The sequence below is a fragment of the Geotrypetes seraphini genome, chromosome 3 (genome assembly GCF_902459505.1).
Source record: "Geotrypetes seraphini chromosome 3, aGeoSer1.1, whole genome shotgun sequence".
NCBI classification, from domain to species: Eukaryota; Metazoa; Chordata; class Amphibia; order Gymnophiona; family Dermophiidae; genus Geotrypetes; species Geotrypetes seraphini.
In genome coordinates this window covers 366,663,452-366,680,778 of record NC_047086.1, presented here as the reverse complement: position 1 = coordinate 366,680,778, position 17,327 = coordinate 366,663,452, and the positions used below count along the sequence as shown (strand labels likewise).

The window sequence follows — 17,327 nt, the reverse complement described above, 5'->3', positions numbered from 1 at the left end:
CACTTGTCTGTGGGTGCCCTTGATGGTGTGGCCTCTGTGTGGTGGAGGGAGCTGGGCTTCCTGGGGGATCGGAGCGCATTCCTTGCATTGTTTGGTCATCTTAGAACCATAGGGGGCTTCTCCGATCTCCAGGAGATGCAGTTTAAGATATTACACAGGGCGTATATTTCTAGGACACACGGGGCTCGTATGGGCCTTTGGGAGGGGGGCTGTCTGCACTAGGTGTTGCCGTGCTGCTGGGACTTTGACTCATCATTTTTTGGAATGCCCGTCCACTGATTTGTGGCTAAAGGCTCTCCCTTTTCTGGAGCGCATTGTGCACCGTCCCATTCCACGTGACTATGGCATGCTCTTATTGGGCGACCTGAGAGTATTGGAGGAGGCTGGTTTTTCGACTGCTCAGCAGAAATTTCTTTATTTAGCCTTCCTTTTGGTGAAAAAACTTCTCTTGCAATATTGGGTTTATGATCAGGTGGCTTCCTTTACTCATTGGCTACATCGGATTGCCCAGGTAGCCCACTTTGAAATTCACCGTTCTCCCCGGGGAGGAAGGATAGGCCAGCGCTGCTATGTGGGGCTCTGGAAGGCGGCTTTGTCGCTGTGTCCCGGGGATTCGGGGGCACAGCTGGATACTTGTTCTTGATTCCACAGTTCTTTTTCTCTCTCTTCTCTTTTTCTTTCTTTCTCTCTTTCTTCTTTTTGCTTAGGGGCCTGTGGGGCAGTCCATTGTGAGGTGTGAGGGGTGTGGATTAGTGTGAGTGGGGGGGTGTGTATGTGGCGTGTCTGTTGTGATTTGTATGGAGTGTTTGGAGTTTGTGTGCTTATGGTATGCCTGGAGGGGTTGATTATGTTCTTTCTTTGGAAAATTTGCGGATTGCGACTGGATGGAACAGAGCTTGTCCGCTCCAATTTTCTTTTCTGTGATTGCCAGTTCGTTTTACTGTTCAAGTTTGTGTTCTCTGTATTTGGACCTGGTGTCTTTGTACTACTGGATATCTGTATCATCTGTGTTGCAGTTGCTAATAAAAATTATTTCACCAAAAAAAAAAAAAAAAAAACTCAACTCTATCAACTATCCCATCCAAACCAACATAAAACTACTTGGCATGACTATAGACAGATGCTGCACCATGCAACCGCAAATAAATAAAACAATACAGAAATCCTTCGCAATCATGAGACATCCGAGAGTAGTCTGGAAATTCTTTGAAAGAACACAATTCCAGCTTATAGTACAATCCCTAATTCTAGGACTGCTGGACTACTGCAACATCCTCTTCCTTCCATGCCCAGCTACTATGACTAGACAACTTCAAACAATCCAAAATACAGCTTTGAGACTCATCTACTCATTGAGAAAACATGACCATATCACAGAAGCCTACATCAACTCACATTGGCTACCAATCCAAGAAAGAATACAATTTAAATTCTACTGCATGTTATTTAAAACCCTAAATGGAGACAGCCCATCCTACCTGAACAACCGCCTCATCCAAGCATCCACTACCAGACACAGAAAAACGCACTCCCCATTCATACCTCCCCCGATCAAAGAAGTAAAACGATCAAAACTACACGACGGCCTCCTAGCCACTCAAGCCGCAAGACTGGACAACCAGATCTCCATCCTTCTGACGACCACCCCAGACTACAAGACATTCAGAAAAATATAAAAACAATACTTTTCAAGAAATTCCTGAAGCAGCCATAACATCACGTACTCTTAATAACTCTAAAATTGACAATTGATCTACTCTTTACTTCACTAGTAACAACAATTGTGCTTCCATTGTTACCTCCTTTAATTCTTTTGTAAGCCGCCTTACCCTTAACAACCCACGAAATGTTAAAAGATCTACTACTTACCTCTCTAGTTAATCAATAGTTCTCCCATTGTAACCCCCATTTTATTAATCTTTTGTAAGCCGCCTTGAACCGCAAGGTAATGGCGGAATAGAAATCCCTAATATAATGTAATGTAATATTCATATGATCCTCAGTGGGCTCTTCACTCGTGCATTTATTTTGTGCAAGAGCTATCTTCATCGGATCTTTAGTATATATTTCCTGTTTTTATATACATATATACACATACACACACACACACACACACATGCATATACACACACATACAGTAAATATATACTAAAGATCCAATAAAGATGATGGCTCATGCACAAAATAAATGCATGAGTAAAGAACCTGCTGAGGATCATATGAATATACAGTTTAAATGTTGAGTGGGGTTTATGTGGCATTAATATTATTCATTGAGTCACGTTGGATAAAGGCACTCAAGAACTTTTCCTTCTTTCAGATTTGCAATGTATAAGTAAAGATTACCATCAGGTGCCAATATCTCACTGTCCAAGACTGAACAACCACTTCTGAGAAAATTTCTTGATAGCAGGGTTTGAAATGACAAGTGTCTTTTTCCAGGAATTGTATTAACATACTTATCCGATTTATATTTTGAAGTAAAGAAAATCTTAAACAGAAGACTGCAACTATCTTTGATGACTCTTGTGATGATGCAATATACTGTTTGTCTACTGAAAAATGTCCACTACAATCAGATTCTAATGGTGAAACAATGTTTTTTAGAGAGTTAACTGAGTGGATAACACTTATTTGGAACACATTCAGAAAGCTTTTCCAGTTGTAAGATGTTTCAAAAATATATGTTCTACAACTCTAGTAGTAGAAAAGCAATAAACCTCCAATTCACCAAAAATTATTGTTTATTGAAAGCTTCTATACCGCTACTAATGACTGGGGGGCTCAATATATAAGAGATGCATCCAAGTCCTGTTGAACACTAGCTCCATGTAGTTAAATAATCACTAGGAAAGAGTTCTTTAATGAAGAACATCCATACTATTTAGAAAATATAGAAATTTCCGGTGACATCATCAGGTTGCATGGCTGACTAGAGTGTGAGCTCTGCCCGTGAATTTTGCAATATCCCTCCTGTATGCAGCGACTGTATCCTTCCTAGTGCAGTTTGATAGCGGTGGTATTCCTGATCTCACTGGGTACCTGACCATGCAGGTGAAAAAGAAAGGTGATGATTCTAAGTGCTTACCTCAAGAGTCGGACAGAGGCAGCCTGCGCCACATGCGTGGCGCCTCAGCTAAGGTAGCAACTGATTCGAACGAGAGAGCATCTGATGAGAAGACTACACAAGGTGCCTCACTGTGGATGCAGAACTCCAAAAAGATGGCTCCGGTCACATTAGCTGACTTACAACATTGGGCAGCGGATCTTAAAAGAATTTGCTGGGATCAAATGCCATATAAAGAGGCAGTGCATTGATATAAAAGAAGATATCGCAGATCTGCTTGGCTGGGTAGAAGAGACGAAGCGGAGATCGGGGATCAGGAAGATTTGGTTTTAGAACTACAAACTCAACAAACTGATACTCAATGGGATTTGTTGAACTGTATCTCCAGGCTTGAAGATATAGAAAACAGTTCCCAGCGAAATATACACATCTGGGGACAGGGCTGTGGAGTCTGTAGATAAATCCTTCAACTTAGACTCCTCAATTTCTAGTACCCACGACTCCAACTCCTCTGTATTTAATTTGCTACTGTATTTTCCACATTGATTGAAGGAATGCAAAATTTATGCCATGTAACCACAGAACTACAGGCTAGGAGGCTGACACTCTACTGTATTGGCCAGTTTAAACAAAAGACACAAAAATGAAAACAGTAAGGTTTTATTTATTGTTTTTATCAAGTGGCTACAAAGTAGTAGCTTAGCATGTATAAAAATCAGGAACAGGAACTTTACCAGTTTAAAAATATGAACCACATTCTTTGGTAGTTTTAAAACAAAACCAACACGACGGACGTGGCGTTGGGTTTGCAGGGTACTGTCTTTATCCCCTTCGGTGTCACCTTATCTCCCTATTCAGGGTAATGTAAACTTTATACCAGGGATTCAGAGTCAATCTTTTCAGAGTTGGGCATCTGTGGAACTTTGTTATTTGTTTCAAATGTTCACGGAGGAAGGTATTTTGATCTCTTTTGAATCCCTACAGGGTCAATATAAGTTCTCTCGATGGGACCTTTTTTCCTACTATCAATTATGACATTATATACAGAACTTGCCAGCCTGTCACTTAACTGAGGACTGTAGGGAGAAACAGTCGGAGGTTAGTCTCTCATCTCAGCAACACATTCCGTTACGGTTTCATCATGTGGGCATTAAAGACAGTCAACCTAGTCCTAACTTTGAGATTCTGGCTGCAGCCTGGGTGGAAGATTTACACCGTATACTTACTGCTCCTCAACTGCAACACTTGAAACTTTCACATAAACTAACAGGAAATGTTCTGCATTGGGAATTACAATTGAAGTTTCTTATGAGACTTTATATCTCACCCATGCGGGTTTTCCGCATGGGGATCTCGCCCTCCCATGGCTGTCCTAAATGTGGTCAGATTCGGGCCACCTTAGGGCATATTTTTTGGACCTGTCCAGCGATATTATCCTTTTGGACTCGATTGGGGCACTTTACATCTGCCTTATGGGGCAGGCAGTGGACTCCAACTCCCAGAGCGCTGTTTGGCTTCTATTTCCTAGCTCAAGTCATGCTGCTGGGCAAGAAGACTATTCTGACTAGCTGGCTGTTCAGCACAGCTCCAATATACAGCCAGTGGCAATCAGCAATGATTCTACAAGCTTCTTTGAATGCAGACAATTTGTGGACCTTGATTCTTGCACAGGAAAGCGCTTTTGTCCGATTTGGGAGCCTCTTTGGAGGGACCTTACACCACTTGCAAGAAGCTGCCTTCTGAATACGTGATTCATTTTTGTTTTCTTTAGAGTTTTGTGGGTGGAGGGGGGTTAGGGGGAACGGGTAGTTTAAGGTGCTCGTATATTCAGAAAATGGTTGTTTTTGTTCTGCTTGTGCACTTTGTTCTAATAAATACATTTAAATATACATGAACAAAAACAAAAGCTAGAAAACCTAACACAGTTTATAAATTAAATTTGGAATATAGTTGTAGAATAGCTGTTAAATGCAATCCAAATCTAACTCAATGTAGTGTTGTTCTAAGGAACAGAATTGCTTCTGCCAGATCCTCTTTCATAGAATCTCTTAAATCTGACTTGATTATTTTTAGAGCTGAAAATAGTCTTTCAACATTGACTTGGGTGGCATTGCTGTTACGGTTCTAGCCACATCACTAATAATCTCGGGATAAACAAGGATGGCTTCTTCCCCAGTTTCGATGAGCGATCATACTTTTCTACTTCTTTTAATTCTTTAAAAAAAACTCCTGCTGGAATCCCTTTATTTGGACATTTTCTGGTTGTTTATCTTTCACGCATATACAACGTCGCTTTACTGAATTCAATATAAGAAAAGAAACAAAGTTTTATTCAAAAATAAGCAGTGGTTCAGAAGTTACAGCTATTTTATGAGAAACATAATTTCCCGTGCAACATTTATTTAAAAAATTTGCCCGCTTTTCGGTGTAGATCAGCGAAAAATGCCCGTAAACAATGTGTTAATTATGACTATTGTTTGTGAAATGGGACATTTGAAATTGCTGTATTTATTTTTTATTATAATTTAAATTTATCAGGAGTCTGAGTCGGTACATTTTTATCGACTCCGACTCCAGGTACCCAAAATTGTCTCCAACTCCACAGCCCTGTCTAGGGAGTACCTGATACAGAGTAACATGGAGATGCTGAAAAAGTGTAAACCACTTAGATTTACCTTGGTTTTAATATTTGCAGTATATTAAATAAATTGAACTTGAATTTGTTCCTCACCCCACAAGAAAATGGAAAAGTCTATACACTAAGTGTATCAGGTACACCAAACAGAAGCATTTCTCAGTGGTACATACTGCTAAAAAGGAAAAGGTGCATTCAGTACTTTGCAAAGAGTTAGAACTGCTTTATTACTGGTCATTTGTTAATTATAAGCAAGTCAAAATAGATGTTTCTATAGAAGCACTCACCTCCACTGACATGCACCTCATACAAAGAATATCTGGGAGATGACAACATGCGCATGTCTGGTCGAAACTTCTCTGCCAGTGTCTCTATAACATCTTGTGTTGTAGCAGTGCTGGAAACACGAATGCATTTGGTGGCAAAGTTCCCAGCTGCTTTGTCCTGGAAGTAAAATCTCATCACGCCATGGAACTCCAAATCCTGCAAAGAAAGAAAACAGCAGTGTTAAGCTGTACTGAACTACATTCAAATGTCACTACAGTTATCTACTAAAAGGCCCCTCATCTGTTGCCATGCATGTCGTGATGTAACTAATTACTATTACATGTTTTTGAAATGCAAGACATTACCAGCCAACAAAAGAGCAGCATGGAAACCTTAACACTTATCTATACAAGCATTCTTATGAAAATATTGTGTTCTATTCCCCCACCCCAAACCACCTACAGTTAACTCAAAAAGCAATCGAAAGAAAACTGAAGTATACTATAAGGAAAGGCTTCTTCATAATTTATAGTGGGCCCATGTCTTCTGAAATGCAACAATCCTGTTCCGCCATCATGTAGTTAATTTAGTAATTAGGTATACGTAATCCAGCTTAGCTAATATCGTTGATGTCACTGACTTCCCGCTTCTTCCAGAATGTGGCCGACACTATTCCACTGGCTGTCAACACTCACCACCAATTTGTTATCCTGAGCTCGAACTCCCAGTAGATGCATATTAAGCAAAATAGCCATCTATAATTTTAGGTATAAATCCAGAAATCTTTGTAAGCAAAACAAGTACCTTGATCCCAATAAAGTCTGGACCTTAGGACAGGACAATCATATATATTGAAAATTTCTCCTCCCTGCAAATTCACGCCAACATTGCTTAGTTCTCCTCCCGTAAATTTACTTCAAACATACAGGCCAGGGGTATAACTTCTTATAAAAACGTTTTATATCCATTTTCAATATGGGCATTGAAAATTGAAGGTTTAAACAGGGATTTCAGAGTTCTTTCCCAGATTTAGTATCCATCTAAATCCCAAGCTCATTCCCCAGTGGGGGGGAGGTTAACATATACACAAACACAGATTCTATAATCTCATTTCTTGAGAAATCAAGTTTGGTAATCATTGGATTAAGTATCAAATCCCATTTCCACCGCTGGATAAAGAAAGCACAGAAGGTGCACGGTGGAAGAGAATAGAAAAAAAAGCAACAAGTGAAGCCAAAAGACACATCCTACTCCCTGCTAGGGTATATGCAACCAGTTTTGGCAAATACAGAATCTGCTAACTCTTCAAGGGTGGGATTTGCATTAGAATCAAAAGATTGTGAAAGTTTCATGGATAAGTATCTTGAAGTTGTTAGCCCACTAGGCATAGGAAGGATGCCTCAGGCTTCTTCTCTCCTCTATCCTTAGCCACAGGTCTGCCAGCCACAATCCTCCCAAAGAAGCAGAGAGGAAGTCCTATAAACCTCAGAAGTGTGTAGGCATATTAAACTGCCCAAGAAGGGGGGTTTCCAGTGTCATCATTTCAAGATGTGTGCCTGATCCAGGAGTCCTGCATAAGTCCTAAAATATTTACATGAATTTGGCATTTCCCCCTGAGATTAAAATGAAAAAGTTATCTGCACCCTACATTGGAGACGAGTGGAGCCCTATCATCCAGTAAAAGTGGCAGATAAACATTTTCAGACTGCCAAGCACAGTAGATCCAGCAAATCGCATGCCAGAGTCATGGCAGGAAGTGAAAACTGAGAGCTACATAATAAGGCATTGGCCCAAAAAGCACAGTTACTTACCGTAACAGGTGTTATCCAGGGACAGCAGGCATATATTCTCACATGTGGGTGACGTCATCTACGGAGCCCCGATGCGGAAGCATTTTCAAGCAAACTTGATTGAAGATTTAAGTTTGCTCTGCTGCTCCACGCATGTGTGCCTTCCTGCTCCACTAGGGGGCGAATCCCCTCGTGGTCTCCAGTTCACTTAACTAGCAAAGAAGCCAACCTCGGGGAGGTGGGCGGCTTGTGAGAATATATGCCTGCTGTCCCTGGATAACACCTGTTACGGTAAGTAACTGTGCTTTATCCCAGGACAAGCAGGCATGATATTCTCACATGTGGGTGACCTCCAAGCTAACTGAAAAGGGATGGAGGGAAGTTGGCAATTTAAGCAAATAGATTTCGCAATACCGATTGGCCGAACCAGCCATCGCTTCTGGACAGTGAGTCCAGACAGTAGTGGGAGGTGAAAGTATGAACCGAAGACCACGTGGCAGCCTTGCAGATTTCCTCAATAGGTGTGGACCTGAGGAACGCTACGGAGGCTGCCATCGCTCGGACCTTGTGTCCCGTTACTCGACCATGCAGCGCGAGACCAGCCTGAGCATAGCAAAAGGTGATGCAATCGGCCAATCAGTTGGACAAGGTGCGCTTGGAAACTGGGTGGCCTAACCGGTTTGGGTCGAAGGACAAAAATAATTGTGGGACTTTCCGGTGTGGTTGAGTGCGTTGGAGGTAAAAGGCCAACGCTCTCTTACAGTCAAGAGTGTGAAGCGCCACCTCTCCGGGGTGAGAGTGGGGCTTGGGGAAAAACACAGGCAAGACGATGGATTGATTGAGGTGAAAATCAGACACTACTTTAGGCAGGAACTTTGGATGTGTGTGGAGTACTACCTTGTCATGGTGGAAAACAGTGAAGGGTGGGTCCGCTACAGGGCCTGTAGCTCACTAACTCGCCGGGCGGAAGTGAGTGCAAGCAGGAAAATCACCTTCCACGTGAGGAATTTAGGATGGCATTTGTCTAGGGGCTCAAATGGAGGTTTCATTAGTTGAGCCAGAAACACGTTAAGGTCCCAAACCTCCGGAGGGGGTTTGAGAGGAGGGTGGATATTCAGAAGACCCTTCATGAAGCGAGAGACTAAGGGGTGGAGCGAGAGGGCTTTTCCTTCCAGGGGCTGATGAAAGGCCGCAATCGCACTGAGGTGTACTCGAATGGAGTTGGTCTTTAGGCCGGAGTGAGATAATTGAAGTAAATAGTCAAGGACCAGAAGGACGGGGACTGACACCGGGTCCTGGCTGTGAGAGGAGCACCAGGCTGAGAATCAGGTCCACTTTTGAGAATAGCAGGTTCTCGTCGAGGTCTTTCTAGAGGCCTCCAATATCTCCTTGACTGATTGAGACACGGGGAGAGAAGTCAGGGGGAAAGAAACCAAGCATTCAGATGAAGAGATTGAAGATTGGGATGTAACAGCGAACCCTGACTCTGTGATAGTAGAGAGGGAAACCGAGGCAGAGGATCTCTGACATTGAGTTGAAGTAGAAGGGAAAACCAAGGCTGGCGTGGCTAGCGAGGAGCAATCAGGATCAGGGTGGCTTTCACCGTTTTCAGGTGGACCAGCGTCCGCAGGATCAGAGGGAACGGCGGAAACGCGTACAGAAACCTTCCCTCCCAGTCGAGGAGGAAGGCGTCGGCCTCGAGTCGGTCCGGGGAGTGTTTCCGGGAGCAGAAGAGGGGCAGTTTGTGATTGTGGGGGGATGCGAACAGAACTATTTGCGGCGTCCCCCACTTTTCGAACACCTGTCGTAGGGTCTGAGAGTGCAGTGACCACTCCTGTGGCTGGAGGAGGCGGCTGAGTCTGTCCGCCAGACAGTTTTATTCTCCTTGTATGTACACCGCTCGAAGGAAGGTGTTGTTGGAGATTGCCCATTTCCAGAGGCGCATGGCTTCCTGACAGAGGGGCCAAGACCCTGTCCCCCCTTGTTTGTTTACGTAGTACATTGCTACCTGGTTGTCGGTTCGGATGAGAACCACCCGGTCGTGAAGCAGATGTTGAAAAGCTACAGCTGCGAGATAGATGGCCCGGAGTTCTAGCACGTTGATGTGACAGCGGCGGTCTTCTGCTGACCACATCCCCTGAGTGCGGAGGCCGTCCAGGTGGGCTCCCCAAGCGTACTCCGACGAGTCTGTGGTGAGTACCTTGCTGTGAGGAGGGGCGAGGAAGAGCAAACCTTTGGAAAGATTTGAAGAGTCGGCCCACCAGCGGAGCGATCATTGCAAGGAAGGAGTCACTGTCACGGGACGATCGATCGGGTCCCGGTCTTGACGCCATTGAGAGGCCAATGTCCATTGAGGGATTCTCAGATGGAGACGGGCGAAGGGTGTGACATGGACGGTGGAGGCCATGTGGCCCAGGAGAGTCATCATCTGTCGAGCTGATACCGAGGTCATCAGTGAGATCCTTCGGCTCAGACTTACTAACGCCTCTAGACGCGGAGGGGGGAGGAAGGACCGGAGGCGAACCGTGTCCAGCGTGGCCCCGATGAATTGTAGGGACTGTGTGGGCCGTAGTTGGGATTTTGGAAAGATTATCTCGAACCCCAGACTCTGTAGGTAGATAATAGTCTGTTGGGTCGCTGAGATAACCCCTTCCCTGGACGGGGCTTTGATCAGCCAGTCGTCCAGGTAGGGGAAAACCTGAAGACCCTGGGAGCATAAGGTAGCTGCGACCACCACGAGGCACTTGGTGAAGACCCGAGGTGACGATGCTAGGCCGAAGGGGAGGACTCGGTATTGCAGGTGCAGGTCTCCCACCTGAAAACGCAAGAACTTGCGGTGAGTGGGGTGCACTGGAACATGTGTGTACGCCTCCTTCAGATCGAGGGAGCAGAGCCAGTCGCCCTCGTCGATCAGGGGGTATAGGGTTGGCAGGGAAAGCATCCAAAATTTTTCCCATACCAGAAATTTGTTGAGGCGTCTCAAGTCTAGTATTGGGCGAAGGTCTCCCGTTTTTTTCGGTACCAGGAAGTAACGGGAGTAGAAGCCCTTCCCCCGTTGGCCGGGGGGAACCTCCTACACTGCTCTCAGGTGAAGCAGATCTCGAGCTTCGGAGAGGAGTAGGGGTAGCTGCGTCCGGTTGGGAGGGCAATTCCTTGGGGGGTTGTCTGGAGGAATGGCCCAAAAGTTGAGAGAGTATCCTGATGAGATCACGCCAAGGACCCATGCGTCCGACGTGACTTGTTCCCAGCGAGGGTAAAAGACCTTGAGGCGACCCCCGATGGGAAGGAGGCCTGGGACTACGGCGGAGGGGGCCCGATGGTGGGCTTGCGGGCACCTGGGCGGAGGCCGCGAGAAGGCAGGAGTGGATTTTTGTGGGTAGCGGCGCGGAGGGGCCCTGAACGGCCTGGACGTGGAAGGTTTTGGCTCTTGCCGCACGAGGGAGGCAAACGAGCTTTCGTGTTCGGAGAGGCGTTTTGTAGCCGCCTCGATAGTGTCATCGAACAGTTCTTTACCCACGCAGGGGAGGTTAGCCAGCCGGTCCTGTAAGTTGGGGTCCATGTCGACCAGGCGCAACCAAGCTAGTCGGCGCATGGCGATAGCAAAGGCTGCCTCTCTGGAGGAGAGTTCGAAGCCATCGTAGGCCGCGTGGAATAGATGGAGGCGTAGGTTGGAGAGGGACTCTGCAAGCAGGCTAAACGCTCCTTGGGAGGCCGGTAAGTCAGTCTCAAAGGCTCTCAGTAGTCCAATGAGATGTTAGATAGGATGTGAAGGTGAAAGTGTAGCTTTGCGCCCTAGAGGCCATCATCGCATTTTGATATAGTCTCCTGCCGAATTTGTCTAGGGTTCGGCCTTCTCGGCCTGGGGGGACCGCCGCTGAGACCCTGGAGGGGTGAGCCTTCTTCAAGGAGGATTCTACCAACAGCAACTGGTGGGAGAGCTGCGGTTGTTCAAATCCCGGGAAGGGTACTGTACGGTACTTAGCCTCCATTTTGGAGGATACTGCTGTGACCATATAGGGGGTCTCGAGGTTTCTGAAGAAAGCCTGTTGGAGTACCGGGTTAGGCGGTAAGCGAAGGGACTCTCTGGGCAGTGATGGCATATCCAGCTCCGCTAGGTACTCTTTAGAGTATCTGGAGTCGGACTGGAGGACTAAGTCCAAAGCGTGGCCCATGTCCTGGACAAAGCGAGAGAAGGATGGGCGGGATGTTCCCGAGGCCCCTTGCGGGATCGGTGAACGAGACCTCCGTCAGGTGGAGAAGGATGGGGAGGCTTCCCTCGAGTATCGAGGCTCCTGCTCCGATCCACGCTCCGAGACCGGGGAAGCACTGTGAAAGTGTTCCGGGGTCGTGGATCTCCGCCGTCGGAGACGATGCCGGGGTTCGGGGTACCGATCGATGACGAATCGGTGACTTCGACCCGGACTCCCTCGGTGAAAGTCTGAAACCTCGGATCGGAGCCCCGGTCCGAGGGGGAGTTCGGAGGATGCGCGGGTTGGAGAATGATAGCTCCGTCACCCTCAGCGGTCCCGTACGAGGTGTAGGTGAACAGCCTCGTAGAGTGGGGGAACCTCGGACCTTCTTGGAGGTACCGCGGTTCGAGGTTTCTGTCGTTTTAGCACGACGTTTTGCCCCGCGGCGGTCTGTGGAGGGAGAGCGCCTCGGGTGTCTCGGCGAGGAGTCCAAGGAGGATGGGATGCAGCGAAGCTTGCGCGCTTTTCCTCGAGGTGGCTCGACGTGAGGCTCAGGCTGGTCTGGTACATGCGGGGTCGGGGTCGAGGCCGGTTGTAGATGGGCCATTGCAGCGGACAGCTCCGATGAAATCATCGCTCGGAGTAGGTCCTGGAAAACGGGCACGGACAGCATCGAGGGCATGTCCACTGCCTCGGTGCGCTCCACCGGGGGCGACCTCGTATCAGAGTATCAGAGGCACGGCCCGAAGGCTTGGAAGGCTTCGCCGGGGCTGTGAGCATGGGACTTCCGCCATGTGTCGCCAGTGTCCCCGATGCTGGCTTCTTCGCTGTTGTGGAACCTGAAGAGGGAAGAGGGAACTTACCCGGAGTCGAGGCTTTCTGTTGTCCCGAGGACTTCGGATTCGAGTCTTGAGGCGATGCCGATGTATTCGGGGCCGAGGTCAAGGCCGGGGCCGACCTCGAGGCCAAGGTAGAGGGTTGGTCGGCGGCGAAGAGATCCGCCATGCGGGCTTTTCTTCGGCGGAGGGCCCGGTTCTGGAAAGTAGCACACTGGGGGCAGGAGTCGGTTGGATGAGCGGCCCCCAGGCAGAGGATGCACCGGCGATGCGGGTCTGTGATGGAAAGAAGCCGCTCGCACCGGGTGCACTTTTTAAAGCCAGTCAAAGGCCGGGACATAGAATCGAAAGTGGCCGCAGCTCGAGTAGCCACACGGCCACGGGGACCCGGAAGCCTCCGGGTCGGTTCAAAAACGAAGCAGGAACAAGTTGAACAAGAAAAAATTCGCGCACAACGACTTAATCGAGAAAAAAATAAGAAAATCGCGGTGCTAGAAGGCAGTTGGGGCAGAGCCTGAAAAAACACGACTTCTAGGCTCAGTGGAAAATTTTGAACTGGAGACCACGAGGGGATGCACCCCCTAGTGGAGCAGGAAGGTACGCATGCGTGGAGCAGCAGAGCAAACTTAAATCTTCAATCAAGTTTGCTTGAAAATGCTTCCGCATCAGGGCTCCGTAGATGACGTCACCCACATGTGAGAATATCATGCCTGCTTGTCCTGGGATAATTGGAGATCCCAGTTTATATCCAGGCCAGCATCCAGCGAACATCCTTTCCCCTCCCAGACTTATTGCAGGACTCCACCAGGCCGCCAAGCTCTGCACCCTGTCCCCCCTCCCTGCCCTGTCCATCTTACCACATCTGACGCTGGAATCCCTGGTGGTCCAGAGGTGTAGAAGGCAGGAGTGAGCTTTCCGCTCTCCTGCCCCGTTGCTAAACCAGTCGGTCGCTGCTGCGAGTTCCGGCTTCATTTGCTGAGCAGTACCGAGCGGGAATGCACTTTGGCGCTGCTGGTTGGTGCTAAGTGGAGAATTCACCAGAACCATTCAGGAAGTCGCTTAGTGCCAACCAGCAGTGCCAAATCACACTCCCTCTTGGTACCGCTCAGCGGCTGAATCAGGAACTCACGGCAGCAACTGACCAGGTTAGCAGCAGAGCAGGAGCATGGAAAGCTCACTCCTGCCCACTACACTTCTGGACCACCAAGGATTCCAGCAGCAGAGGAAGTAAGACGGACAGGGCAGGGAGGGGGGGGGACAGAGAAGAGAGGGAAGGAGGCTGGGTGCAGTGGCTGGCAGGGAGGGGGCTGGGTGCAGAGCCTGACAGGGCAGGACATTTGAATATTAAGCTGCCCAATATATTAAAGTGAACCATTTTTCCTCCTTTTTAGGGGGAAAAAAATGGGGGTCTCGACATATTCGAATATATGCGGTACTAAGCATGATTTGAAGGAAATGTTCACAGAATTAAAACATGCATTGCAGGAAGATTCAACTGACAGAGCTTCTGAGCTGAAGATGCAGTGGCCTCACAAAATTAGACAGCAGACTGAGGCAGAGCACCAGTTGGAAAAGCTTGAAGTAACCTTAAAGATCAGGTGCTTTAAGACTGGAAACCCTATAGAAACAGAGTCCCTTGGGGACAAAACCCAACAATTTAGGAAATCATTCAAGGCACAAAACACATACAGACACCTGGGTCCCTGAGCCTAACAGTCAAGAAACTGTATATACAGTATAGTGCAAAATATTTGTAAGAAGGTAATTAATGTGCAATGAGACAGAACACTGATCCATCACTCTTTCAATCAAGGCGAAGCATGCCTACCGAGTGTTGGGACCAAGGAATAACTCCTTTCCCAGGAACATTATCACTTTGCAGAGATACACAGTTGCCAGTCAATTATCAAGTTCAATATACCAGTGTGCCAGGATATTTAAAATAAGCAATTCAATTGTACAAATCAGCAAGGCAGCTGAGATCAGACACAGACAGAAGCGTACAAATACCGGAAATGACTAAAGTGCAGTACACAGAAACAATAGCGCATGCTTTTTCAACTGCTGGACGTGTTCGATGCAATACTTTGTAGCAACAGTTAAGAAAATCTTGAATACTTCTTTGTGCAGGCATTTTCATGACATGAGCTATTTGAATCTATGATACCTGGGTATTCTGGTCTGCTGCATAATTGTGAAGACTCTAAAATATGCACTAAAGAATGTGTGTGCGATGGATGTGTGACCAATTGGAATGGACATATGGATTTTTAGAGAAGAAATGAGATTACGTACTGCTACAAAATGAAGACTTTGTGATGCAACAGACCAAGAGCTAGATGTACTAAAAATGGTCATTAAGACCATGCGGGTTGCTGTGGGATGATTTTTTGGCCGACTTCAAAACAATGATGGATGTTCAAACAGCTTCCCATGCAAATGAGTTTTACAGAGATCTGCTGTAATCTCATCCAACCAATCATTTTGAAAGCGACTCCCATGTGCAGAGCTGGCAGGGGAAGCCCCAAAGCAGCCTTCTGCTGTTCGGGGCTATTTGGGGCTTTTTTCTTTTTTTTTTTTAATGCCTGTCCCCAATTAAAAAAAAAAAAAAAAAAGACACACATGTTGGTCCCCCTGATGGCCACCCACACCCCTCAACGATGGCCCCCCAAAAAAATAATTACGGTAGGAGGGATCTCTCTTGCCTCCAGGTGCCCGCCCCGCACTGAACTGACCTCCCATGTTAGGGCCCCATTCCCCATACTTAGAAAACAAATTGGCAGGAGGGATGTCCACTCCCTCCTGCCTCCAAGTGTCCCTTCTGCTGAACCAACCCCCCCAATGCCTGGACTCACCCCTTCCCATACTTAGGGAAAAAAATAAAAATATCAGTAGAAAGGATATCCATTCCCTCCTGCCTTGGCTACCTCCCAGTTCCCCCCACATCCCCTGAACCACCCCTGTAACTCTTTCCTAAGAACACTAGTCCTTCCTGCTTGCCTCTCCAAAATGGAGGATCTTTCCCTTCCTTCTGCATCCTGGGACTCATGAGGAGGGCCCTTAGGCCCTGATAGGCATGCCTGCCCAGTGCATCCTGAGATTCACTAGGAAGAGCCTAAGGTTTTCATTGGCTCAGATGCCCCCTGGGTGGGGCTTTAAGCATCTGAGCCAATCAGGGCATTAGGTCCCCTGCCTGGTGCATCCTCGGATGCACTAGGAAAGGGAAGGCCTGCCATTTTGGAGAGGAGGGCCTACAGGCAGGAGGCACTGGGCATCCTTCATGCCGTCTTCTTCAGGAAAGAGGTATGGGGGGAGTGGGTATCCCTCCTGCCGATTTTTATTCAAAGTATGGGGAAAGGAGAAAGGGAGGAGGTCTAGGCATGGAGAGCTTGGTTTGTTTGTGGGAGGATATCTAGTGGCAGGAGAGAGTGGGCACCTTCCTGATTTTTTTTTAAAGCTCAGGGATGGTGAAGGGGAGGCGTTGCAGCATGGGAGGGGAGGAGGGTGTTGCAGCAGCAGGAGGGTATCCCTCCTGCTTCTTTATTTTTGTTCTGGGGGTCATCCGGGGGGTGGAATCAATGATGGCCGCCCAAGAGTGACCAGAAATCCAGCATGCAATAGTTTTTGTCACCAGATGACTTAAAAACACATCCAATCTACTACTGCTTCAAGACAATTTTGAAGTAGATGAAGATCAGGATCAGAAAAGATGTCTACAATAAAACATCATCTGCATAGTAGAATACACTAATACCCAGATCCTGAATAACCATTGTCAAAGGGCTAAGAAATAAATACGTGGAGACTAAAGTTTAAATTCAATTGTAAATGTACAGTCTTGTAAAAAAAAAAAAAAAAAAAAGAAGATTTAAAACCATTGTTAATACTATTCCCCCGATACCTATTGCTTTTGGATCAATTTACAAGCTAAATAAGATCAACTAAGTCAAAAGCAGCTGACAGGTCAAGAGGCACTATCTAATACCAAGTGGACATCATTAAGAAAAGCAGCGATTGACTTGGTGTTGTATCCTGTTTGGAATCCTGGTTGAATTTTACACATTCATCAATGTACAAAGATCTTAACTGAGTGAACACTATTTTCTCAAAAATTTTTGAAGATTTGGAAGAACTGGCACAGGTTAAATTACACATTCTGGTGGGAATCCCTTTGTTATAGTTTAAAAATGGAACGTTTCAAGGCCATACAGCAGGGACGTTACAGGAATTTTAAGGATGTTTGGGAATCATTGGCTAAATTTTGTAAGGAATGATAACTTATTTTATTTCATTGACCTGTAAACATATACATCCAGGGTTGGTGGGAGGAAGGGGAAAGGGAGTTGTACTGGAATTTGATTAATGGAATTTATTGATAGTTTCTTGAAGGTTTTTATTTTATTTGAATATTAGGTGGGAGGGTGGGGATAAAATATAATTGTACATTAATGTATGAAAAGTTTATTGTACTTTTCTTGTAAAGCACAGTTACTTACCATAACAGGTGTTATCCAGGCACGGCAGGCAGATATTCTCTACATA

The 17,327-nt window shown here is 46.6% G+C and overlaps 1 protein-coding gene across 9 annotated transcripts in view; it reads right to left on the bottom strand.

Annotated features, from left to right (window-relative positions):
- The window catches only part of AFDN (afadin, adherens junction formation factor), a 350,456-nt gene that overhangs the window by 315,219 nt on the left and 17,910 nt on the right, over window positions 1–17,327 (bottom strand). For all 9 annotated transcript variants that reach the window (XM_033938337.1, XM_033938335.1, XM_033938342.1 and 6 more), the window contains exon 2: window positions 5,990–6,185. In XM_033938337.1, coding sequence (XP_033794228.1) covers window positions 5,990–6,185 — 196 coding nt within the window. The remainder of the gene's footprint in view (window positions 1–5,989; window positions 6,186–17,327) is intronic.